General features: G+C 32.4%; 1 protein-coding gene across 1 annotated transcript; it reads right to left on the bottom strand.

The window, feature by feature from the left end:
• Positions 1-4,578: 4,578 nt before the first annotated feature.
• LOC143071152 (mitochondrial outer membrane protein SLC25A46-like) lies at positions 4,579-25,397 on the bottom strand. The gene is made up of 9 exons (XM_076245285.1): positions 25,209-25,397; positions 23,824-23,866; positions 22,837-22,897; positions 15,897-15,974; positions 14,286-14,386; positions 13,065-13,121; positions 11,986-12,043; positions 10,555-10,770; positions 4,579-5,115 (listed from the first exon to the last, which is right to left on the bottom strand). The coding sequence occupies exons 1-9, from the start codon at positions 25,357-25,359 to the stop codon at positions 4,714-4,716; spliced, it is 1,167 nt and encodes a 388-aa protein (XP_076101400.1). The 5' UTR covers positions 25,360-25,397; the 3' UTR covers positions 4,579-4,713.
• Positions 25,398-26,926: the final 1,529 nt, after the last annotated feature.

Here is a 26,926-nt window from a genome sequence, read left to right as displayed (position 1 = left end):
GGTTTAAGTTTGGAAATTATGATTTATTTGTTTGTTGTAAATTAAATGTAATTGGTTTTGCGCTAGTTTTCAACAACAGTGGGCACACTTACAATCTCAAATCTTTTTTAGTAATTGTTTAATGTGCGCATTGTAAAGATATGATGAGTCATGTCAGCTAATTTTATGGTTTGTTTTCATGCTGTGTTGTTACACCACTGTCAATGGTTAGGCGGAGGGTTGAACTTAATCCCGCCACATCATGTTGTTGCCTGTCCAAAGTTTCAAAATGCCTGTAGTTCAGTCACCACATCGGTGTTGACATGAATATCAATTACATGGTCATTTTTATAAATTTCCTGTGACAATGTTTTGAATTTTCGAAAAAATAATGGTTTTCTTATCCCAGGAAAAGATTACATTATCCGAATTTTCAGCAACTTTTTGGAATTTTGGGTCCTCAATGCTCTTCAACTTTGTACTTTTTTTGGCTTTATAACTATTTTGATCTGAGCGTCACTGATGAGTCTAAGGTAGACGAAACGCGCGTCTGGCGTATTAAATTATAATCCTGGTACCTTTGAAAACTATTTAGTGGTTGACCTTAGTAGCTGTCTACCATATTTATTTTTCGTTTACTGGTTTGTACATAAATCAGGCGTTGGTTTTCTTGAGTGAATTGTTTTTGAAATCTGCCGATCAAACCGTCAACAAAGTGGTCGTGTTATAACACAACCAAGTTCTCACGGAATGAAATCATATTTCGCTCCACAGATACAAAATTGTAAACAACTACACCATTGACATATCTCATGTTGAGACCCCTTTGAATATTATCAATCCTTTGATTGTGACTCTACAAGGTTACCAATACAACACTGTGATAAAATCTTTAAGTTTGGTTTTGAAAGGGCTTACATCGATGTTGTTCTCAATAAATTGAAAGATAACCAAATGATATTCCTATACAGTTATGAATGTTGTTTATGCATGTACAAAGTCGAGTATCACTCGATTTATTTCACTTGACTGGGCGGAGTTTAACCGGTTCGCTCATAATAAACCAGTCCATCTATATATAGATGTTATAGATTAAACTCATTAATGAAGTGTCCAGTCATTATTTATCAAATTCCTTTGATGACACTGATAGGGGATTAGAAATCAGTAATAATTATAAAGGCAATCGTTCTTATCCGACACATCTTCAAATAGACTATCCTTATGCATATTAAAATGTAAGCTCCACCAGATCAGTTGAAATAACATTGGTAATACCTGTAGTTAAATGATTGTCATTAGTCAATGTTTATAATATTTTTTTTTATGCCCCACCTACGATAGTAGAGGGGCATTATGTTTTCTGGTCTGTGGCTCCGTCCGTCCGTCCGTCCGTCCAGGTTAAAGTTTTTGGTCAAGGTAGTTTTTGATGAAGCTGAAGTCCAACTTGAAACTTAGTACACTTGTTGCTTATGAGATGATCTTTCTAATTTTTAAGCCAAATAAGACTTTTGACCCCAATTTCACGGTCCACTGAACATAGAAAATGAAAGTCGGAGTTTCAGGTTAAAGTTTTTGGTCAAGGTAGTTTTTGATGAAGCTGAAGTCCAATCAACTTGAAACTTAGTACACTTGATGCTTATGATATGATCTTTCTAATTTTAATGCCAAATTAGATAATTACCCAATTTCACGGTCCATGGAACATGGAAAAGGATAGTGCGAGTGGGGCATCCGTGTACTTTGGACATACTGAGGAATACGATGTTACGTTTTCATGCTTGGTGCATCTACCATTATGAGGGATAAGATATTACGTTTTCATGCATGGTGCATCTACCATTATGAGGGATACAATGTTACGGATTCATGATTGGTGTGTTAACCATTATGAGGGATAAGATGTTACGTTTTCATGCTTGGTGCATCTACCATTATGAGGGATAAGATGGTACGTTGTCATGCTAAGTGTGTTAACCATTATGAGGGATAATATGTTACGTTTTCATGATTGGTGTGTTAACCATTATGAGGGATAAGATGTTACGTTTTGATGCTTGGTGTGTTAACCATTATGAGGGATAAGATGTTACGTTTTCATGATTGGTGCATCTACCATTATGAGGGATAAGATGGTACGTTTTCATGCCTGGTGCATCTACCATTATGAGGGATAAGATGTTACGTTTTCATGCTTGGTGCATCTACCATTAAGAGGGATAAGATGGTACGTTTTCATGCTTGGTGCATCTACCATTAAGAGGGATAAGATGGTTCGTTTTCATGCTTGGTGTGTTAACCATTATGAGGGATAAGATGTTACGTTTTCATGCTTGGTGCATCTACCATTATGAGGGATAAGATATAACGTTTTCATGTTTGGTGCACCTACCATTATGAAGGATACGATGCTACTTTTCATGCTTTGTGTGTTAACCATTATGACGAATAAGATGTTATGTTTTCATGCTTGGTGCATCTACCATTATGAGGGATACGATGTTACATAGGCAATCAAACATGTGTGACATTTTATTCAAATTTCATATTTTATATAAAATTTTCAATAACAACAAATATAAATAAATTTGAAATAAACTAGTACAAAAATATCACTACAGGAGAAGCAACTATGTGGAACTTCTGTTAACAAATTTCTGAAACAGCAACTGTGTTGAACTTGTGTTTACAAATATCTTATCATATTTCTGTAAATGTGCACAAGGAGAGTTAAAACAATTTCTTTATGTATTTCAGATGTACTACCAATTGCAGTCCTGTTTGTGGTCAAAGATCAGTATAAGCTTTATTAACAGTTGCAAGCTTTAATTTCTGTAAATGTGTACAAGGAGAGTTAAAACAATTTCTTTATATATTTCAGATGTACTACCAATTGCAGTCCTGTTTGTGGTCAAAGATCAGTATAAGCTTTATTAACAGTTGCAAGCTTTAATACAGATATTTGTCACAAGGTAAATTTATCTTTTATGCTACACTCCTAGAAATTGCCCAAATTTTCCTTATTTAAAAAAAAAACAAACTACATCCTCAAATATTCTGAATATTTTGTTGTCCAGATTTTTTACTTTTCACAAAATCAAAATTTTTGCTAGTCATTCTTTACAAAATTAATTTTGAAAACTAGGAGGTAAAATCAATCATCACATATATGTTTTTATTATTATTAAATTACACACAAACAAATTCCTGAAAATATATGTAAATTTTGTGGTTGTTGCTTCGATTAAAAAAATTAACAAACCTTAAAATTATCGAAGTAAATGAATATGAAAATAGCTATTCTCTAATTCATTTATTCAGTATATATGGATATTAATTATCTGATAATTCCAACAAAACTGATCATTCTACTTGATTTCTTTTAATATTTTATAAAATATGTACATGTTCTAAAAGTATAAAATAGTTAATTTATATTTCATTTACTTAAACAAGGAATTATTTAAATCTGGAATAATTTCGAATTCGGGAAAATTGATTAGAATAGTATGACAAATACTAACCCAACTAAATAGTTGCTAACCATGGGCACATGGCTAAGGTTAATTCTACTTTCACTTTCATTTCAGTATGGACTAACTAAGACCCCCTTAGCCATTGGTGAATGGCTAACCCTATTTAGTTGTGTTAGTTTTCATCATAAACTTATCAATTTTCCCTTATTCAAAATTATTCAAGATTCAAATAATTCCTAGTTTTATAGACATTGTGAAAGAAGGGAATGAAAACAGATGATGATCCTGTAACTATCATGACTGAATGTCTATTTTAATATAAATTTCAAGTTCTAGTTTTAAATCATATAATTAATATGACAAATAACGTCTCATCTACATAACTAATAAATGATTGCACTGCAACAACTCACCATTTCAGAATCTAATAGTGTACATTCTCTGCAATAATTTCAGAACTGTACTCCAAAATATGGTGACTGGTTAAAAACACCACTAGAATAAGAAATTCAACCAATGACAAAGATTCTGAAACGGCCATTTATAATTGAATAATATAATTACAATATCAGTATAGATTTTTAAACAGGGCTAAAAAGCAGGTATGATTTTTTCTACATATATTTTTGTTGTGATGTTGTTATCTTTCAGCACTGTAATTTATAGTTTAAAAAAGTATATTGATAACTAAGATTTGTACACATGTATACAGAACCTTCAAAAGTTATGCGTAGACTTAAATATTGGTGATACTGTAACAAAGATCCATGCACATGTTTATAGGCAAAAAACTCCCAGTTATCTGTTACAATCAAAACTTGAACTTATTTCTAAATCTGTTTCAAACCTCATTAGGTTTTGACTATATACAAAAAATCTTCTGTTTTAAGTGAAACAATAAATATTTGGAAAAGTGATTCATCTTCAAAACATCATCAACTGATATCTAGTATTGGGAATAGTGGAAAAAAAACAAGACCACAAAAATCACTTAAAAGTTGCAGTTTAATTTTCGTCAAATACAAAGCATTATTCCTTTAGGATCAAGTTTGGTTGAGAGAGTCATAATTGTTTTATATTGAAAGGAGACATTTAAAAAACATTTCAAAATAAAAAATTATCATGCATCAATCCCTTCCAAAAAAAAGTATATATTATAAGCATAAGAAAAAGAAGATTGAAAGTAAAGCCATTGAATCGATGAAGTACATAAAAGGTATCTTAATAAATATAACAAAAAAATAATATACAATAGAAATCATAAATGGCCTGTGTTTTTATTCCTGGCAGAAAATTCACTAGATAGTTTATTAAAAAGAAATTTAGCAAGTCTTAAAATAGCAGCGTGTATGGCATACTGTAACAGAAGAGCTCCGAAACCTTTGTAAAGTCCAGAAAGTCCTTCCTCTAATATGATATCTCTGAAGCAATCAATTATACCCTGGTAACTGGTATTGATAGGTATAACAGACACCCCGGTATCAGTATTGTCAATTATTGTCCTGGTTCCCTGTAGATAAAGTCGATGTAATACTGTCTCAAGGGGGAAAAACATGATGTCTGCTAGAAATCCTCCAGTAAAATTGGCTAACATTTCAGGAAAGTGTATGTCATACATAGACTTTGTCTGAAAATATCCTTCTTCGGAAATTGCTGCTTGCTGTAAAAAAAAAAAGAAAAGGTATCAATAAATTTCAGATAGAAGAAACCAAACAATTGTGTTTGGTACAGTTTAATGATTACTTCGCTCAGAGGGTGATAAAGGTAAAGGTAAATAATAAAAACTAGATGTGTCAAAGCGACACGAATGGCCACGTTCCAAAAAGTTGAAAAATCTGCAATTTCAATAACACATGTGGACACAAAATCTGTATAACTGTGATTTTCAATAATTTATCAAAGTCCAAAGCCCGTAATTTCAGCAAAAATTAGCAAAGCGGAACAAAACTTAAACTTGATCTGTAAAAGAGGGACGAAAGATACCAAAGGGACAGTCACTCATAAATCTAAAACAAACTGACCACGCCATGGCTAAAAATGAAGAAGCCAAACAAACAACATCACACATGACACAACATAGAAAACCAAAGAATAAACAACACGAACCCCCCAAAAAACTAGGGGTGATCTCAGGTGCTCCAGAAGGGTAAGCAGTTCCTGCTCCACATGTGGCACCCGTCGTGTTGCTTATGTGATAACAAATCCGGTAAATAGTCTTAATTTCGGTAGGTCACATTCATGAAAGGGAAGGGGATTGTAGTTACGACGTAAGGAACATATCCGATATCATTTGTGAAACGGTTATTCCAGAACGGTCAACCAGCTCGTGATGGCGTCTGTAAAATTTACGAAGGGATGATTTCAACTTCACCATTTGGAACTCTTGGTTTAATAGCTTCCTTGTGAGCAGCAACCCTCTATCAAGAAAATCATGATAGGAAATGCAAGCACGGGAATATCATATCAATTGGGAGATATATACCCTGTATGTAGGTGCTGCTGGAATGTTGCTACTTAGAAATGAAGTTCACAATTGGAAAGCTGAAATTATCTCTTTTGTTGTAAAGTTTTGTTTTCAACCGACCCTCATTGTCAATTTCTAGATGTAAGTCAAGATATGAGGCCAACTTAACTGTATCTGTGGTATCCTTTATCTCTAGCTCGATTGGATAGATGCGTTCCACATAATCACCAAATTTTAAATTATTTAGTGAAAGAACATCATCTATATAGCGGAAAGTAGAGTTAAAGGATATTGCTAACTTCTTATCTTTCTTCCTAAGAAGTTCCTGCATGAAGTCAGCCTCATAATAATAAAGAAACAAGTCGGCAAGTAGAGGGGCACAGTTTGTTCCCATTGGAATGCCGACAGTCTGTTGAAAAACAGGGCCTCCGAACGTAACAAATATGTTGTCAATCAAGAAATCAAGCATCTTGATAATATAAGTTTCACAGAATTTTTGTTTGAATCAGAGTGGTTCTTTACAAAGTAGGATTTATAACCCAGGCCAGTACTATGCTCGTTCCTGACCTGGTTAATCATCTTGCTAGGTTGGGGGAACTAGCTGGTAGCTTTCATATGAATACATGTTAACGTAACACAGATTCAAAGTTCAATATATAGTGTTTATTAAATCAGCATTCAGTATAGTTTATCAATCACAATAATCACAAAAGTTCATGAGACATAATAAAACAGCATGTCTAATATAAATCCAAGTCTATAACACCAGTGTCCAATACGTGACTGTAAAGCAAGTCTGCCAAACTGCATGGTCAACTAATATATATTGTATCATTATTCAATTTACATAACATTAATACTCAAATAGCTAATTTACATAATAATGCTTTTTTATCTATATTCCCAAATATCAAGTCTTTGTGACATAACTTAAATCATCTTAAAAAGTAAGAAATCCTTTTTGTATATATATAACACTTCTTTAATCCTTAATTCTCTATTGTCATTTAGGCCTCAGGGGATTACATAATAATTTGCTTTACACTTATCTAAAATTGTGAAGATTTATATTAACTATTTATCAAGTAAATTATTTCTTAAGCTAGTGCTAAATATCTTAACTATAATACTAAATTATAACAATGATTTGAATTCCACATTTTAACATTCTGACATCTAAAATATACTGGTTATACCCTTCCCTATACCAGTATATTTTAGATGTCAGAATGTTAAAATGTGGAATTCAAATCATTGTTATAATTTAGTATTATAGTTAAGATATTTAGCACTAGCTTAATATCTTAACTATAATACTAAATTATAACAATGATTTGAATTCCACATTTTAACATTCTGACATCTAAAATATACTGGTTATAGATTTATCCCTCCCTAAGACACGATACTTGTATCTACGTTGGCCATTCTTTTTTATAAAGCAAAGCAACACCAACTCTTTCAATTTGTCTCTTAGTTTGGAATGTGGAATACTAACTCATCGCGAGTAACTCACATACCAAAAATCAGCCAAATATCTGAAAGCGTTTGGAAAAAAAGTCTGTATAATTGTGATTTTCAACAATTTATCAAAGTCCAAAGCCTGTAATTTCAGCCAACATTAGCCGAGCAGAACGAAATTTAAACTTGATCTGTTACTTATCAGGTTAACTCATATACCAAAAATCAGCCCAATATCCGAAGGCGTTTAGAAAAAAAAGTCCAAATAACTGTGATTTTCAACAATTTCTCAAAGTCCAAAGCCCATTTTCTCGGCAAAAATTAGTGGAGCAGAACGAAACTTAAACTTGATCTGTAACTCATCATGGTTAACTCACATACCAAAAATGAGCCCAATATCTGAAGGCATTTAGAAAAAAACTCCTTATATTGGTTTGTTGCAGAATGACGGAATGATGGAATTTCAGAATTACGGAATTACAGAATTATGGAATAACAGAATTACGGAATTTCGGAAAAGGGTAAAACTATATGGCACTGACAACTTCGTTGCAGGGCCATAAAAAGAAATATACTATATATACATAAAATGCTAGCTACCTAACTGCTGATCTGCTTTTTAAAATTCATAAATGCTAACTAATACTAGCCCCAACTGCCAGCATGTTTACCTTTTAAATATAAGACTAATACTTTACTTTTTCTATAACTGCTGACATGGCTACCTTTTTGCTAACATATAAGAGCTATTATACAGAAATAAAAATATTTTAGTGCCAACTGCCAACATATCTTTAATTATATGAGCCACACAATTGACTACCATAGATTAAGTACAGACTTGTTTGCACATTTAATTTACATTCACTTTTTTTATGATTCTAATTTGAAAGACTGATTGATTGTTGCTTGATATTCAGTTGGGAGTTTCATACACTATCAGGATCAATTTGAATAATTAAAAGGAATATATTAGAAAAGACTTATTGATATCTGTCCAAATATATATATATACAACTCGTCTAACCATCAACCCAACAATGTTAGATCTGTAAATTTGCGTTCGCAAATTTTTGGTTCTTCCCTCGCCGGGATTCGAACAGCTTTCAGTGGCCATGTGTTACCTTTCCTCGTCAGTTTTAATCTAGCGGCGTACTACAGTACATGATATATAAGGCATGAAGATGTTATTGTTACAGATATATATATATATATACATACATCAAAATTCTAGTTTAAAACAAATATGTGACTCAAACAATGTCAAAATAGAGTAACAGGGAATCTTATTTACTCCATATGGAGTCAACCTGATCAATTTGAAAAGTTAAACATTATATACACAGCTGCAGGATTTACAATTTTGACATTATGACTCATTTCTATTGTACATCTCTTCTTCCCCTTTTTTCTAACTGTGAAGTCTTACTTGGTAGAAAGCTGTGAAAGAAAAGCTATGATAACTTACACTCTTGAAACCAAGCTGAAGTAAACCCTACCAAAGCTAGAGGATATGATCAATATTACAGTCAAAGTTAGGTGCAACAGAATCTTGACATTCACTAAAGTGATTAGGAAAATGAAATCAATTTATGTGATAGACTTGAACAAAGGTGTAAAAAACTAACACTTCTAATGATTCTCAAAACAAGATTGAAGTGACAATCACTTAAAAAGACCTTGACATTCAAAAAATAAATAAACAAGCTGCTGTGTGTGTCATGTGATGTCATTTAAAATATACTCTTCACTCATAATAAGAAATATGTATGCTCAGTAGATATGATAAAATTCAAAGTATCATAGCAAAGGAAGTTACTGTCAGGTTGATCTGCAAATCATCATTATAAGGTTCTAGATCAAATATCAATTTGTTCCTTACTACAGAAGATGAGATATTTGTAATAAAAACGTCATGCTCAGGTGGGGATAATACAAATCTAAAGTTTTGTAAAGCAGGAACTGACAGCCTAGCAGATCTAACAACTGTTAACCAGTACAATCAACTCAATATTGACCTACCACTAATGTTTTCCCTAAACTAACATAATCATAAACTTTAAAATGCAAACTAAGCTAAACATTGGAAGTCAATAGACCATGACTGATGGGGGACGCAAGTGATCTCCATGGAAATGAGATGTGCCAAAGCTAATACAACTGAAAACCAAATTGAAGTACAAGTAGAAGTTTCTCTTTACCAGGCCTAATCACAAATACAGTTTTGACACCACTGACCATGTTTGAAATAGCCCATCAAAGTCTAGCTGCTTCCTACTTCATCAAGGTAAGATAAAAGTTTATAAACAGACAATCCCAGGTTTTAACATGCAGAACTTTATTTACAGTTCTAAGCATTTAAATAAGACTGAAATTAAGTAATTTTGAAAAAAACTTTTGAGTTTACCAATTTTTCTCAGAGTAACTGTATACATGATTGTCTTGGTATCAATAATTTGAAATCATATTTTTTTTCATAAAATAATCTTCCATCAAAAGATAATTTATGTTTTTCAATTATTTACTTTAATTATTGCATTTTTATGTATTGCTTTCTCAGCTCATTTTTTTCCATGTTTGTGTAAAAATAAGGCCAAATTGAATTGGCACTGATTCAATTTAATTAATTTGCATTTTAATTTCAAATTGTTAATTATTGTTATATAATTATGCATATAATATCAGTCAGATTTATAGGCATTTTCCCGTATTTCTTAATAAACACTTTTCCACTGCCAACTTAGGTGATATACACTCCACTCTTCTAATAAAGATTTCAGCAGTAAATCTCTTATTTTCATCCCAAAAATGCTTCCAATGCTTTTGATTTGAAAGAAATACAGTTTTGTTTTCAGGACATAATGCGGTTTTGTTTAAAAATCCTCTATGCCATAAGGGAGACAACACCTGCTCAAACAGCAAATTGTTGTCCATGATCAAATAATTTTGTCATATTTTCAAAATAATCAGCTTATCATTTCTTCTTCCTTTCTGTAACTTAGCAAAAAAAATTCTGTAGCCATATTTCTTTTTCATCAATAAGTGTGAAAATAGCTTGAATCTTTAATTACAAAATCGTACTGACAATAAAATTGAGAATGGAAATGGAAATCAGTCAATTACAAATATTACAATAAAATTGAGTACTATTACATATGATAAGAGCATACTGACCCTTTTTTCCTGTTCCTCTTGCTGTATAGTTGTTATAACTGTATATCTGGCCATTTGCATGATGATGTAACGAGATAATCCCACTAATCCAGTTGGTAAGAGTAACCTCCAGATGGGTATTAACTTTGTAAACTGTGTTGACCCCATCCCCATCAGTCTAGTGACACCTTCCGTCACACAATTAAATACGCCTGGTCTCTCACTTGATACATCAGACTGAAATATAGACAATAATTTTATTATAATGTGTTCAATTATTTTTGTGGATGGAAGGAAACTTATGTTTTTGTGGATTTTTGATTTCATGCATTTGCAAAAGTCTGTATAAAAAAATATGTATTTCCTTGAACATTTTAATTTATTATAATGAAAAACAATGAACTTATAGTATTGAATTTTCAAATCATATGAAAGTGTCATACCACATCTTCTTTTTTATATATTATTATTCATGTTTCTTAATCTATGCAACAAATAAACCTATCCTTAGTTTTTGTTGTCTTATGAAGAGGTTTATAGCCCCTTTGTCAAACATATTTTATGGCAATTTTTTTTTTCTTCTTTATTCTATTTCTGTTACCATGTCACAATGACAAGAAATGTTGAGTCTCTCATCAGAAAACAATTTGAGTGTTTGACAAAATATCAACCCTAAATCATCATTGAAACAGATTGTACCATTGTTTTTGAACTTGATCTATACTGCATAATAAACTTCAATAACGCTTTAAAGTTTGATGTTCAAGATAATGTGATTTTTTTATGAAAACTACATGGAAGTTTTCAAGCAAAACATTGGAAAATATAAATATATAATGCCTATAATTGTGCGTTTTTAAACGGCCTATTTATGTCACGTTGTTTTGGTATGTTGATTGTTTGGTGTTTAACACACTTAAAGGACAACTTTCTCAAGAAAACTCTTAAGGCTCTTTTTTAATCTTACTATTGCAACAAAAGTAATTCTGATTGAGAGGATAGTTCAAAAATACTTTAGTGTAACTGTTAGATACTGTATAGTAGGGTGTAATTAAAATTACATTTAATATAAATAGTTTTACACAACAATGGAAAAATCTGAAGGTGGAAACTAATTTATTCCTAGTGTTATTTTTTTTATTTATGTGAAAATAAATCATTACACCTACATCTATAAGTCTAGAGAAGAGGGACAGAACCATATGACTGATCTTTGGTCTTATTTCTATCTCTGCAAAAATTCAACTACGAAAAAATTATTTAGATAATTTATGAAAGTTACCATTAATTATCTTCCTAGATTCCAACGAAAAGTCTGTTTGAGATTGTTTGAAATGAATTATGTCACAATTCTGATAATGTTATTTATAATTTTCCATTTTGAAACTTTAATATGACAAAGAGACCTTAAGTTTCAATTTGTGACAGATGACAGATTCACTGTAAACTTACCTGAACTGTTTCCACAAGACTAGATACTAAAAATGGAGTAGTTACTACAAAGGCTAAACTGAAATAGAAATGTTTATTATTCTAAGTAAAGGGGAACAACTCAATGTTCTTGCAGAGAGAGAGAGAGAGAGAGAGAATGACAAAAATTTATTCAATTCCATTTTTTCCCCTCTAGCTACCTTTTACTTCATCTTTTTGATTATATGTAGATTTAGGCATTCCTATTCCACGCTTTCCTGATTGCACTTTCTATTTTTAGCCCTAATCCCCATCATATATAAACTGACAAAATTAACATTTAATCCGTACACATCTAAGAAGTATACTATTGTAAATGTCAGAAAATATATCACTTAAACAGATGAGGTAATTATTTCAACTCCCATAGCAAGAGATATGTAAGTGGTATGTACATTTTGAAAATTCACACTAGAATGCATTTTGTTTAGGGACCATCTGAATCGCCCCTACAGATGTGGAATTTTATTGCTGTTATTTCAGAACCATTGATAGCCTTTGGCTGTTTTCTGCTCTTTCTTTGGTTGGATCTCTTTGTCACATTCCCCATGTCCATTCCAAATGTTTTCTCTATACACAACACTAACAAATAACATCAAATAATACCCTGATACGTTGAATATAATATAACAAAAGTATGAAATCAGTAACATCAAATAATACCCTGATAGCTTGAATATAATATAACAAAAGTATGAAATCAGTAACATCAAATAATACCCTGATTGCTTGAATATAATATAACAAAAGTATGAAATCAGTAACATCAAATAATACCCTGATTGCTTGAATATAATATAACAAAAGTATGAAATCAGTAACATCAAATAATACCCTGATTGCTTGAATATAATATAACAAAAGTATGAAATCAGTAACATCAAATAATACCCTGATAGCTTGAATATAATATAACAAAAGTATGAAATCAGTAACATCAAATAATACCCTGATAGCTTGAATATAATATAACAAAAGTATGAAATCAGTAACATCAAATAATACCCTGATAGCTTGAATACAATATAACAAAAGTATGAGTAACTAATTTGTATATCTACCCTTTCAGAAGTAAATGTTGCACATGTTTCTTTACTGTATGGTGTCTGCTTATTTCTCTGTAAAAATAAAATATCTAGACTGTTACATTATTTTCAATTCATTTATTTTCTCAGCTACTAGTTTTTGTGGACATAGGAAAACTTACATTTTTGAGGATATTTAATTGTTTTGGTTTAGCACAAGTCTGCATTTACATGATAGACAAGCCTTAAGAAAACTAGAAATTTGATAAACATTCAAATTTGCTGATTACCAATACCCACAAAAAATGAAAATCCAGAAAAATTGGTATCCCATGAATATTAATGAATCAACAGTGTTCACAACAGTATTGTAAATTCAGAAATTATTGCAATGTTTACATTATTGCAAAAAATGTGACAGGGTAATAATCAAAATAAACTCTCATTTTGAAATTTTATTATATGAATTGATCAAGATTTTTCACAATATCGCAAAAATTAAAATAGCATTTTAGTCCCAAATGATAAAATTGCAATAATTAATGCAAGCAATAATTTCTGAATTTTACAGTATATGAAAACAAATCATTACTGTCAAACATAATACATTCTTATATCTATTATATAGTTACATAATACATTCTTATATCTATTATATAGTTACATAATACATTCTTATATCTATTATATAGTTACATAATACATTCTTATATCTATTATATAGTTTTCAACTATTTTTGTATGAATGAAATTACTGAAATAAACATGTATGAAAATGAGTTTTAATGTTTGAAGTTAATAGTTGAAAAAAGATAAATCTTGTCAAAAATCATACATATTCACCTGTCAATAAACTATATTTTCTAGATGTCAAATTTAATGGAAAAAACACATGTAATTTACTGGTGATGATTTAGAACATGTAATTTACTGGTGATGATTTAGAACATGTAATTTACTGGTGATGATTTAGAACATGTAATTTACTGGTGATGATTTAGAACATGTAATTTACTGGTGATGATTTAGAACATGTAATTTACTGGTGATGATTTAAAAATAGATGTTTAGTATAGACACCTGTCTAATGGTGAAGACTATCAGTATATTTTACTCTGTAGATATCTTTTGGTTATTTTTTCTATGATATACAAAACACTGCTACTTTATAGTAAGCTGTAAAAGGCCAGAGCATGACAAAATGTGGAACAATTAAATACAGAACTCCTTGAAATACAAACATATTGTATTACTTACTTAGGAAGGGGTGTAATCTCACTAATGAGTGTTTCACTGACCATTTGAACTCCTTGACATACAAAGGCACTAGATATACCTTTCCATAATGCTGACATACCCTACAAATAGAAATAATTAAATATTTAATACATTAAACAATCTTGAAGTGGTGTATTAAACTAATCATAGTTAGGGCTATTTTTATTTTTAAAGAACTCACCAAAAATTTTACAATGAGATTTTATAAATTATTCAATATGTGCAAGCTAGTCTACATATTAGCAGCAATTGCACTTTAAAACAGCTAACTCTAAAATGATTCATTGGTTTCACAAACTATTCACCATATCAGTTGATATTGCAGAATAAAACAGCTAACTCTAAATTGATTAAGGCAACAACAACTTTCAATACATTGTACTGCAAGGGGATAATTCCATTTAGATAAAGGTCAAGAAACAGTAAATGTCTCAGATTTTGGTAGAATTTTGCATATGACTTGGGCTCATTGAATTATATCTGAAAATCATTTGTGAAATAATCATAGGGTTTGAGAACTTTAGATATATATTCCTGTTCATGCATAGGGTGTTGCCTGAAGACTTGTTTTTTTTCTAAAACATCCTTTGTGTGACTACTAGAGTTATCAACATCTTAAACATTCAAAATTCACTTTGAAAACACCAGGTCACCAAACAGTTTTTTTTCAGATTATAAAGTATATATAAATAAATTGCCTCCCTGAGCATAGCTTGATATGAACACAGAGGTCCAACCCTGAACAGTAGGGACAAAAATAGAAACAATATTAGCACTTGATACAGGTCTGAATTAGGATTGTAGTTAATTATTTGACACATAATAGGTTTCTGACACAGAATTACTGTAGTAAAAAAACTTACAATTGGTTATATGATTTGTATTTATATTCAATTTTTTGCTTTTGTGCAATACACTATGCTGTTGGGAATTGCCCACCCCCCTGAAAAAAAATATTTGAAGAAATTTTCTTTTTAATTTCAGAAATCTGTCCCCTCCCCCTTTTCCCTCAAGATATGGTCATAATCTCAATTCAAGTTTCTAATGGAGACTTGAATTGAGCAACCTGTTCTTTAAATGTGACTGGATTACCTCCCTTCCACTGCTCTAAAATTGTCTTAATTGTCCATAAACCAGGAAACCCTTGTTTCCCCCCCCCCCCCAATTCCTTAATGGTTTGAGCCATAACCCCCAAAGGCAATCCTTACCATCCCTTTGTGGTATGGAAACTTGTGGTATAATTTCAGAGAGATTCATAACATAAATACAAGTTATTGACTGGAAACTACTAAAATGCTTAATTGGGCACCTTTTTTTGGCCACTTTTTCCTAAACTCTTGGGACCATAAGCCCCAAAATCAATCCCAACCTTCATTTTGAGGTTATTAACCTTGTGTATAAATTTCATGGATTTCTATTTACTTATACTAAAGCTATTGTCCAGAAACCAACTGTCTTCCAACGACAATGATGACGTGATACCAATATATCGTATAAAAACAGCTGTCCTATTGTAAAAAAAAAATCGCAATCATTTTCAGGCATTAAAAACAACCAGCATCCATTGCAGAACTTCAGCATTAAACATACCTGTTGTTGTTGTAACTTGTACATTACAGGTAACAGGGTAAATGGAGTCAGGTGATACCATGTGGCAGTGTGATGTACCTGAAACATTCAGAAGCAGTCAAATTAATAAGTTTGTAGCTTATTTGTTGATAATAGAGATTTGATACATGTTAGAGTATATCTTGCAATATAAGCATGAACCTGTAATTAGATAAAGAGAAATTTATCTTTATGAATGATATCTTAGGTAAATAGTAGCTTCATATACCTCAAAAATGTGTGATCAAGTCTATTAATCAACTCAAAAATAAACGAGCCATTGATGAGTATATTATTACTACTTAAATTAAATAAAAAGATGATGTCAAGAGATATCCAATTCTCTAGAGTTGTTAAACCCTCTTTCTCATCTGGTCAAATCTCTTATTGTGTTAAACAAGAGTGCACACACAGAAATGTCTCGTCTTCTTTACTAATCATTGATATTATGTTGATACTCCTAAATCTAAAGCTTTATTACGACTGTCACATAGACTTATGCCCGCGTCACACTGTCCCGATTTTTATATACGATGGACACCCGAATGCGAAAATTGTAAGTTCGTACGAAGTTGGTCCCGATCTCGTTAAAATACCAAAAAGTGACCGAAGCAAGTACGATGAATAACGAAGTCTATACGATGGTGCCGAAATTATATACGATAGCAAAAGATAGACATACGAAAGTTAACCGAAGACGGGTATTTAAGCTTCATATCTCAGCCGAAGCCTACACGATGGATCACGAAGGCTACACGATGGATTACGAAGGCTACACGATGGGTAACGATGATGGCGCGATGGCCATAAGATGTCTTAAAGATACGAACAGAATTTCGACAACATATCGTTTCTGTACAAGTCTGTCAGGCATGGCGGCAAATCGATCTTTTTGTCTAATTCTTATAAAACTTAGTTTATTATCCCCTCGCCTACTACATATAAGTTGCGTGTAGATAAAATTGTTATGGACACTAGCTCTAGAACCAAAATGCTCAAAACTTGGTATGGTGTTACTCGTTAAGAATATCTTAAGCGCTATTGACTTTAAAGTTCAAAGGTCAAGGTCACAGTGGCAGTTGTAATACAAGGCAATATCACCCTTGTGGACACTCTAAAACCAATATGCTTCTTTTTAACCACATTTGGTATATTGTTCCTCCTTGTAATGATCTGACATTTTTTACGCTCAAGGCCAAAGGTCAAGGTCATGCAGATGGACTTATTTTTTCCCCTTTAAATAGCATAATACACAGGAAATTGGTTAATCATTTTTTTTACCTGCTGGTTCTAAAGACAATATTAAAGGTATTTCCAGTTACTGAATGTTTTGGTTGATTTCTAAAAAAATAGTTTATGTATCAAATATGCATATTCAATTTACCATTTTCTGCATGTGTCATATACAAATATAGTGTCCATATTTGTCCCCAATATGTTACATGCGAGGGGATGCCACGCTCGGCATTGCCTTGTTTGAACTGTAAAATGTGTGCACTAGTCTGAATAATCACCCATAATTATGCCCATGTTTACTGATCTATCTTAAAGGTAAGGTAATGGGTTTGTTGATCCCTTTTATTCAAAAAGAGCTCTTTCCAGGAGAATATCATAATAATGTAGACAAAAGGAACGATGTGGGGAAAGCAACAAATGCGGCAAAATATGACATATAGAAAACAAAATGGTTATGGAGTAAACATTCGTGTGACAACAACTCAGACGACACATAAAAAATCAGAATAATGAAGAAAAAGTTGGTTTCCCTATATACGTGTACCCGCAGTGTTGGTGTACGAGGCGCGTTTATGATTTTCATTATGTTACTTGATATGAAAAATTGACAAAAAATAATATTTTACTTGTAAAAGTAAATCCTGAGCCTGTTATGTATTAGCTGCTCTTCTTGTTCCATTTGAATTAAAAGAAACTACGCTGTCGCCTTTCTTGTTCTCATAGAATCATATGATATGAGCTCCATTTTTTGTGAACGTCTTTCTTAACTGTCGTATTAGACTGACCAGTGCATATCGCGCATGGCACTTTAAAAGTATTTTAGCGCGAAAATTAACTTACATTTAGCTGGATTTTTGACGTCGTAGTTCCATCTTGTCGCCTTCGTACTTTTATTCGATGGCAACACGACGGGATTACGAGGAGTTCACGAAGTCGTGTTGCCATCGTAAGACCTTCGGGTATCTTCGTGATTCATTCGTGTAGACATCGTCATGTCAAAACTGCCCGATGGAAACGATGGAAACACGAATGCAATACGATGTGCAAAGATGCATTCCCGGTGACATTACGATGGTGAGGATGGTGATACGAACTCAATACGAACCCTCAACATCGGACGCACCTTCGGGGATTTTTTAACATGTTAAAAAATTTAGAACCCTTCCCGAAGTTGTCCCCGAAGGCTAGAAAAAGTGGCCGATGGTTCTACGATTGTTAAAGATGGCACTACGAATAGCCCGATCTGGATACGATCAGTCCCGATTTTGAAAATTTCCATTATCGTGTTGCCATCGGCGTAAAAATCGGGACAGTGTGACGCGGGCATTAACATGAACCATGAAAATGAGGTCAAGGTCAGTTGAACCATATGCCAGGCAGACATGTACAGCTAACAATGCTTCCATACAACAAATATAGTTGACCTAGTATTGCTTATAGTTTAAGAAAATAGACCAAAACACAAAAACTTAACACTGAGCAATGAACCTTGAAAACCAGGTCAAGGTCAAATAAAACCTGCACGACTGACATATAGATCATAAAATATTTCCATACACAAAATATAGTTGACCTATGACATATAGTATTAGATAAAAAGACCAAAACTCAAAAACTTAACTTTGACCACTGAACCATGAAAATGAGGTCAAGGTCAGATGACATCTGCCCGCTAGACATGTACACCTTACAATCATTCCATACAACAAATATAGTAAACCTATTGCATAAAGTATGAGAAAAACAGACCAAAACACAAAAACTTAACTATAACCACTGAACCATGAAAATGAGGTCAAGGTCAGATGACACCTGCCCGCTAGAAATGTACACCTTACAATCATTCCATGCAACAAATATAGTAGACCTATTGCATAAAGTATGAGAAAAACAGACCAAAACACAAAAACTTAACTATAACCACTGAACCATGAAAATGAGGTCAAGGTCAGATGACACCTGCCAGCTGGACATGTACACCTTACAGTCCTTCCATACACTGAATATACTAGACCTATTGCTTATAGTATCTGAGATATGGACTTGACCACCAAAACTTAACCTTGTTCACTGATCCATGAAATGAGGTTGAGGTCAAGTGAAAACTGTCTGACGGGCATGAGGACCTTGCAAAGTACGCACATACTAAATATAGTTATCCTATTACACACAGTAAGAGAGAATTTAACATTGCAAAAAATTTGAACTTTTTTTTCAAGTGGTCACTGAACCATAAAAATGAGGTCAAGGACAATGGACATGTGACTGACGGAAACTTCGTAACATGAGGCATCTATATACAAAATATGAAGCATCAAGGTCTTCCACCTTCTAAAATATATAGCTTTTAAGAAGTGAGCTAACGACGCCGCTGCCGCCGGATCACTATCCCTATGTCGAGCTTTCTGCAACAAAAGTTGCAGGCTCGACAATAAAACTAGGGGTCTCAAGAGCCTGACTCTACTTTGGTTTTGGAAATCATGTAAAAATAGATTATTATGATAACAAGAGTGCACACACTGAAATGTCTCGCCTTCTTTACTAATCATTGATATTATGTTGATAGTCCTAAGTATAAAGCTTTATTACAACTGTCACATAAACGTTACATTAACCAAGATAACTAAACAAAGACCAATGAACCATGAAAATGAGGTCAAGGTCAGTTGAACCATGTCAGGCTGACATGTACAGCTAACAATGCTTCCATAAAACAAATATAGTTGACCTAATACTTATAGTTTAAGAAAAATAGACTAAAACACAAAAACTTAAGACTGAGCAATGAACCGTGAAAATGAGGTCAAGGTCAAATAAAACCTGTGCGACTAATATATAAATCATAAAATATTTCCATACACTAAATATAGTTGACCTATGGCATATAGTATCAGATAAAAAGACCAAAACTCAAAAAACTTAACTTTGACCACTGAACCATGAAAATGAGGTCAAGGTCAGATGACATCTGTCCGCTAGACATGTTCACCTTACAATTATTCCATACAACAAATATAGTAGACCTATTGCATAAAGTATGAGAAAAACAGACCAAAACACAAAAACTTAACTATAACCACTGAACCATGAAAATGAGGTCAAGGTCAGATGACACCTGCCAGTTGGACATGTACACCTTACAGTCCTTCCATACACCGAATATACTAGCCCTATTGCTTATAGTATCTGAGATATGGACTTGACCACCAAAACTTAACCTTGTTCACTGATCCATGAAATGAGGTTGAGGTCAAGTGAAAACTGTCTGACGGGCATGAGGACCTTGCAAGGTACGCACATACCAAATATAGTTATCCTATTACTTATAATAAGAGAGAATTCAACATTACAAAAAATCTGAACTTTTTTTTCAAGTGGTCACTGAACCATGAAAATGAGGTCAAGGACATTGGACATGTGACTGACGGAAACTTCGTAACATGAGGCTTCTATATACAAAGTATGAAGCATCCAGGTCTTCCATCTTCTAAAATATGAAGCTTTTAAGAAGTGAGATAACACCGCCGCCGCCGGATCACTATCCCTATGTCGAGTATTCTGCAACAAAAGTTGCAGGCTCGACAAAAATCATACCAAATTTCGTTTAATATTGGCCCTGTAATTAATAAAAACTCCTGGAGCCATTGTGAACAATAAATCGGCAACTAAGTAGCAACACTTCATCAGCACCTTATAAAGAACATCTATGCCAAGTTTGGTTTCATTCAATTCAGTGCAGGCCTGGGGTAATGGTAATTTGTAATTGTAATGCATTGTAATATTATATTTTTTGGATGTAATGCAAAGTAATTTGTAATGCACATTTTCTGCATTACAGTTACATGTAATGTAATGATTACTTTAGTTAAAAATTGATGTAATGCCTCCATTACAGTACATTACTTTTCATTACAAATTGGTAAAATAGATAAAATTGAAGAATATTGTAAAATAAAAATAAAATATTAACAAAAACAAAAGAAAGAATGGAATAAAATTTTTGTCACAGTTAATTACTGTATTAAATAAATTACATCAATCTTTAAAACACACATTAAGGTAAGAAATATAAAATGTTAAAAAAATATCAAGTCTTTGATCTTGGTTTCTGATATTTGTTTAATATGATATGGGAATATTTTGGTGTTTGGTGGTCTATGAAAAATCTTTTAAAAAAAATTATCAAACAAAACTATATAGATCAATGAAAAAAATATGAAGATGAAAATTTGATAATTCTGTACACACCTTACATGTATTTCAATGAAATATTGAATATATCAAACAACATTTTTAAACCAAACTGTGGTTTGGGTCCTGTCTGTGTTGTTATTTCACCTAATTAATATCACAATGTTTTTATTGCAATCAAATCTTCTCAACTTATATTTGTCCTCACAGAACCCTTAGGCATTTCACAAGATAATCCTTTAATGACACATTTATTATATCCCTTTGAAATCCTTAATGATGTCTTAATGATGAAGTGATCAATGTTAGAAACAAAATTATATGGTAATTTATTTATTTTTTACCACCACCTAAGAAACTTGAAAGTGACTTTTTCAGTTTCTTGCCTCCTACTACTCAATCAAAGGGTATGGTGCAGTACATGATGTTGACATCTGCTTGTCTGAGCCATGTGAAGAAATTTCAATCAATGCACTGGAATAATGGAAGTCAAATTCAGTGTGCCTTTCTTCTTTGGCTAATACAGCTATTAAGTATTTAGCCATTTCCCACACATAAGCTCCTGTAGAAAGGCTTTTAAGTATTGCCGGAAAGGTGTACAGAACTGATCGCTGTTTTCTTAATGGCATCACATTTAAACCACTTATGATGATAAAGTGCAATGGACATATTAATTAACCAGTATTTGAAGTCTATGTACCTAACACTGTATACATATGTACATATACCTCTGTTTTTGAAATGCTTTTTGTTTTTATATTGAAAAAGTAATGTGTAATGTAATGCATTACACAGACAAAGTAATTGTAATGTAATGCATTACATGTGAGAAAAAATGTAACTGTAATTGTAATGGAAGAATCACAAAGTAATTGTAATGTAATGCACTACATTGCAATGTAATGGCCCCAGGCCTGATTCAGTGGTTCTCTTAATAGAAGACATTTGTATATATTTATTTCCCATAGGGTCCTATTTTAACCTCAGTTCTTAATTTTATTTGAATAGAAAGGACTAGAAAAAATCAAGCTTTTAAGGTCCCATACATTCTTGACATTATATCATACAAATATCAAAAACCCCAAAACAAGAGTGAGAGCCGTGGTGTAGTGGTTAGTGCAGTGGGCTATTAACACAGAGGTTCCTGGTTCAATTTCTGTTCTGGGATGAAAATTGCAGGGACTGAATTTTTGGCTCTCCCTTAACACCATTTGCGAGTATGGTCTTGAGGAAAAGATGATAGTCTGACAGAAGGGGACGATCAATGGCTGACCTGTGTTAAGAGGGAGCCATATCTCTTGCATGTAAAAGACACCATTGTAGATTTCGAAAAAAGAGTAGGCTAATGCTGCTACAAGGCAGCACTCGCAAAGTGGAAAGGGATTAATATAAGTTGCATTTTCTGTTTACCATCCCACTATAAATAAATTTGTATAAATTAAAGCACCTTCTAGTCCTATCCTTCGAGATTTTTTTCTGAAAATAAGCCACCTACCTGACATTGCCTCCTCAGCACTATACATGGATGTGCCAATATATGTTCTGCTAATATTCCACTGAAAAAAATCAATTATAAACATGACAGTCTGGAATACCTGGACTGATATACAGTGTATTTATTGGCTTATTCAAAATTTACACAAATTACAAATAAATGATATTTTACATGTTGAAGGAGTACATGTAGTAATACTGAGTTTGAACATTCTACATATATGTATTATAACATACATCTTTATAATAATAATATTAATTTTAAACAATCAAAGCATGCAAAGTGCTTGAAAGCACTGAAGGGTAAAGATTGTTTAAATTTATATCAGTAGGAAGTATAATTAAATATTGTGTTGTACATGTTGTATAAAGTTTTGGTTCAGTTTTCTTTCTCAACCACAAGACCACCAGCCTAGGCTTGTAAAATTCTTCTCTATAAGCCAAAATAATCTAACTTATTTTTTTTTTAAATTGATTCAAATGTTTATCATGAAGACTGTTGGTTGTAGTTGATTCAACTAGGATTCTAGACAAAGAAAGATAACTCAATTTTAAAGATGATCATAGATATTTTTAGAAGAGATATTAGATTCCTGCACCATGGCAAATGTTCATGGATAGAATGTATAGAATATTATGATCAATGCACTATATTTTGTGTGTACCAAAGATAGTGATAAACCTTGGTAGATTTAGTTTATTTCAATGTATATATGTTAGTCTTCAGTAAATAGAAATTTGATAAGTGCTGAATGTGACGATGCACCTGAAGACGTTTGAGTATCTGTATTCTCAGGATTCAATATACATGTATGGTATTTATGTAAAAATACTGTTTTAATCTGATTGGTCCAAATCAGGATTGATTTATGTTTAGAAAACACTTGAATATTTATGTTTTATCTAATATGTGTGTCCCAATATGTACACGTGGAAATGGCAGGACTAATAGAATAAGTTTATTATAAAAATATATATACTAACTGACCTTGAAATACCTATGGTCCATCCTGCAAAGGTCTGAACTTGATCTACAAAACAAAAAGGCATGTTTTAATTGACAAGAAGGCGTCTCCCAAACTATTGGCTGACTTGATTCTGAAGTTTTGCTACTGTGAAACAGTGTTAAAAAAATGCACAACTTCAGACTCCTTTTCAATATAAGTGAATAAGGACAAAGGAAAAAGTTTATTCTATGATTATAATACAAAAGATATTTGATAGTCACTGTAAATTATAGTTTCTCCTGGTAAAATCTATGTTCAAGTCACGACAAGTGTTTATATTACTAGATTACATACATGTACTGTCATCACTGGTCATTGTTGTATAATTTAATTTTGGATGCAACATGTCTTCTGATTGGCTGATGTTTTTTGTTATCAGCCCATAGACATATTTAGTAATGTGACCGTGACGTCATCAACGTTTTTTCATGGTTTTCTACGGTTTAAAATGGAATTTAGAATTAACATGATTAAATTATAAGAAATGACCAATATTTTTTCAGTCTATTCGAAATAACATAAAAAATATGGTGCACACTGTAAAATAACCCGCTACGCCCGTTATTCAGTGTGCACCAAATTTTTTATGTTATTTCTTCATAGACAAAAAAAATATTACAAGTCATTTCTTAAATAAAAGTAACTTTTATGTTCTCAATGTATTATATCTCACACATTATGTTTTCATAATGTACGTCATATGAGTTTGAACTATTTCAAAGAAAACACAAGGTTGCAATGCGTTCTCAAGAGCACAAAACCCATAACTTAATACAACAATGAGGATAGTTGATTAAGTTGTTTCACATGCTCATTATTCCCCACGTTATTTGATATTTGTCATAATAACCAGCTGTTATTCCTATAAAATTTTGATGTTATGAAAATGATGAAAAAAAATTTCTAATGAACAGTGCAAAAGTGAGTGCAGCAAATGTCACAGATTCTATTACTTTATCTCAGTTGTTATACACACTTCATTGCAACATAGATGTTCCGGGGTACGAGTCCTGGTGGAGACAAATCAATTTTGTAATGAAATTCATTCTCGGCTATACTACCATGATAATCCATGAATAAACTATTAAATTTAAAGTGTCCTGGTGTTTCCTGTTCAGTCAAAAATTGTATCTTTCCAGGTGTGGATCCAGTCATTTTAAAAAGGGGGGTTCCTGCTTTCTGAATTTTAATGACAAACTGTCTACTCGACTTGTAATCAGTAAAATAGAAATGCACGATATGCCATAGTCTATACACAATGACTCACGGGCAGGGATTTTGGTCTATGGTGTACGTTTTTCACAAAATTATTTATGATGAAAGTGAAAATGAAAGTAGGGATTTATCTCCCTTGGGCATCACTCACCCGGTTGATCGTCTGATGGTCTATTATTCGACCATCTGTTGTGTGCGTCTAATCTGTACGAAACAGGAGTTCCAGTGTGAAGTTGCGTTGGTCTATCGCTGTCCGTCTCTTCTTTATATGATGTGTTTCTAATGAATGACCGGCCACTCATTTTGAAGGGTATTCCGTTACCAATGCATTGTGGTCAAAACTCCGGAAATTACCGGACAATACCGAGTAGTTCCGAGTGAAAATGAAAGTAAATTTTAGTCTAGGTGTCTCGATCATCTAGTTGCCTATTTTTTTTGTGGTGAAAAATAAAAATGTTTTGCAAAATAACTCCTTCGTAAATATTTTCTCAAGTAACCTATGGTTTTTTTTTCTGGACAAATTTTTTATTTCGCTTGCGCCGAAAAACAATCTATTTTTTTCGCGATAAGTCGAAAACAATTTTTTTCTTTCAATTTTAGCATTACATATAGTGGCAGCTGAGGGTGCCCCCCCCCCCAGAAAATCAAATGGTTGCTGCCTTATAGATATAAGAAAAAAAACGACGCAGAAATTAAAGGTAACAAAAAACAACGCGTCTTCTGATTGACTGATAGTTTCTTGTCTATCAACTCAAAGACATAATTTTGTCATGTGACCATGACGTCATATACGTTTTGTCGTGATTAACCTCGTCATTAATTGGGATTTACAATTGAATAATAAGAAATGACTGTAATGTTTTTTCCGTCTTTTCGAAATAACATAAAAATGTGGCGCACACACAGTTTGAATAAATTGGGGCTAAGGTAGCAATACACAGTTAGGAGTTTAGTTTCGCATTTTGGCCCCGGTGGATTTTTCAAATATGAAAGTTATTGTGTAATAAAATTCATTTTTAGACAGCTGAGTACTAATTTAGCCTTCAAAGATGGTTTATAAGATCATCAAGATGATTTTTTACATGTTTTATTGGCTATTTTCTGTTTGACTCTCCGTATTTTCATAGCTAGACCAACCATCGGTCCAGAAATTAATGTAATGTTTACAAACACTTTTTTTCTACACGAAGTTTTTGACGCAATTTTACAAAAAAATGAGACGAAAGACATATGATTTTCATCGGATTAACTGAGAGATATATGTAAACAGCTTCAGAAAAGGTATTACTTCAAGCGATTGAAATTCTGCTTTTAGTCAAATTTTGGGGAAATATGTGACATCTTTCCCCCCCTTTTTGCAAGATTTTAGTGCAAATAAATGCAGATTGTTGCCATGGATACACCCAAAAGAAACTATATTTTACCATTTTATATACTGGATATAAAATCTTTGGAAGTTTCTGATTACATACATATGCACATATATGACACAAATAGTAAGCTTAATATTGCAAGAAAGCAATGAAAAGGGGATGGTAAAATTGATGAGGGCAAATTTTGATATTTTTTCCTAACTGTTTATTGCTACCTAACGTGTAAACACTACACCAAACCGTTTAACACAGTTTCTAATAACCTCAGGTGGGCAACTTTGTCGTTTTATTTATGATGGGCATTACTTTTCAAAATATTTATCGTGCGGCTGAATGTGTGCATATTGAATATTCATTGACGTATTATCGGTGGGAGAATAAGTATGTATTTATTCGGAGTCAACAGAAAAGAAACAAACTTACCCTCCGCGGACAGAGGACATTTCAGCGAAAAAATTTAAATAACATGGCAACATTTAAGCGTAGACATTATAAC

The sequence above is a fragment of the Mytilus galloprovincialis genome, chromosome 4, assembly GCF_965363235.1.
Source record: "Mytilus galloprovincialis chromosome 4, xbMytGall1.hap1.1, whole genome shotgun sequence".
In the NCBI taxonomy this organism is placed as follows: Eukaryota; Metazoa; Mollusca; class Bivalvia; order Mytilida; family Mytilidae; genus Mytilus; species Mytilus galloprovincialis.
The sequence above is the reverse complement of the archived record's forward strand: the minus strand, read 5'-3'. Positions and strand labels throughout refer to the sequence as shown.

Bases quoted from the DNA above. Each gene is read 5' to 3' on its own strand.
- LOC143071152 (XM_076245285.1), bottom strand. From the start codon at position 25,359: ATGAGTGGCCGGTCATTCATTAGAAACACATCATATAAAGAAGAGACG. The intron at 10,771-11,985 runs GTAAGTTTACAG...TCTATATTTCAG, and splicing joins GTCTTGTGGAAACAGTTCAG to TCTGATGTATCAAGTGAGAG. The intron at 5,116-10,554 runs GTCAGTATGCTC...TTTTTTTTACAG, and splicing joins AAGAGGAACAGGAAAAAAGG to CAAGCAGCAATTTCCGAAGA.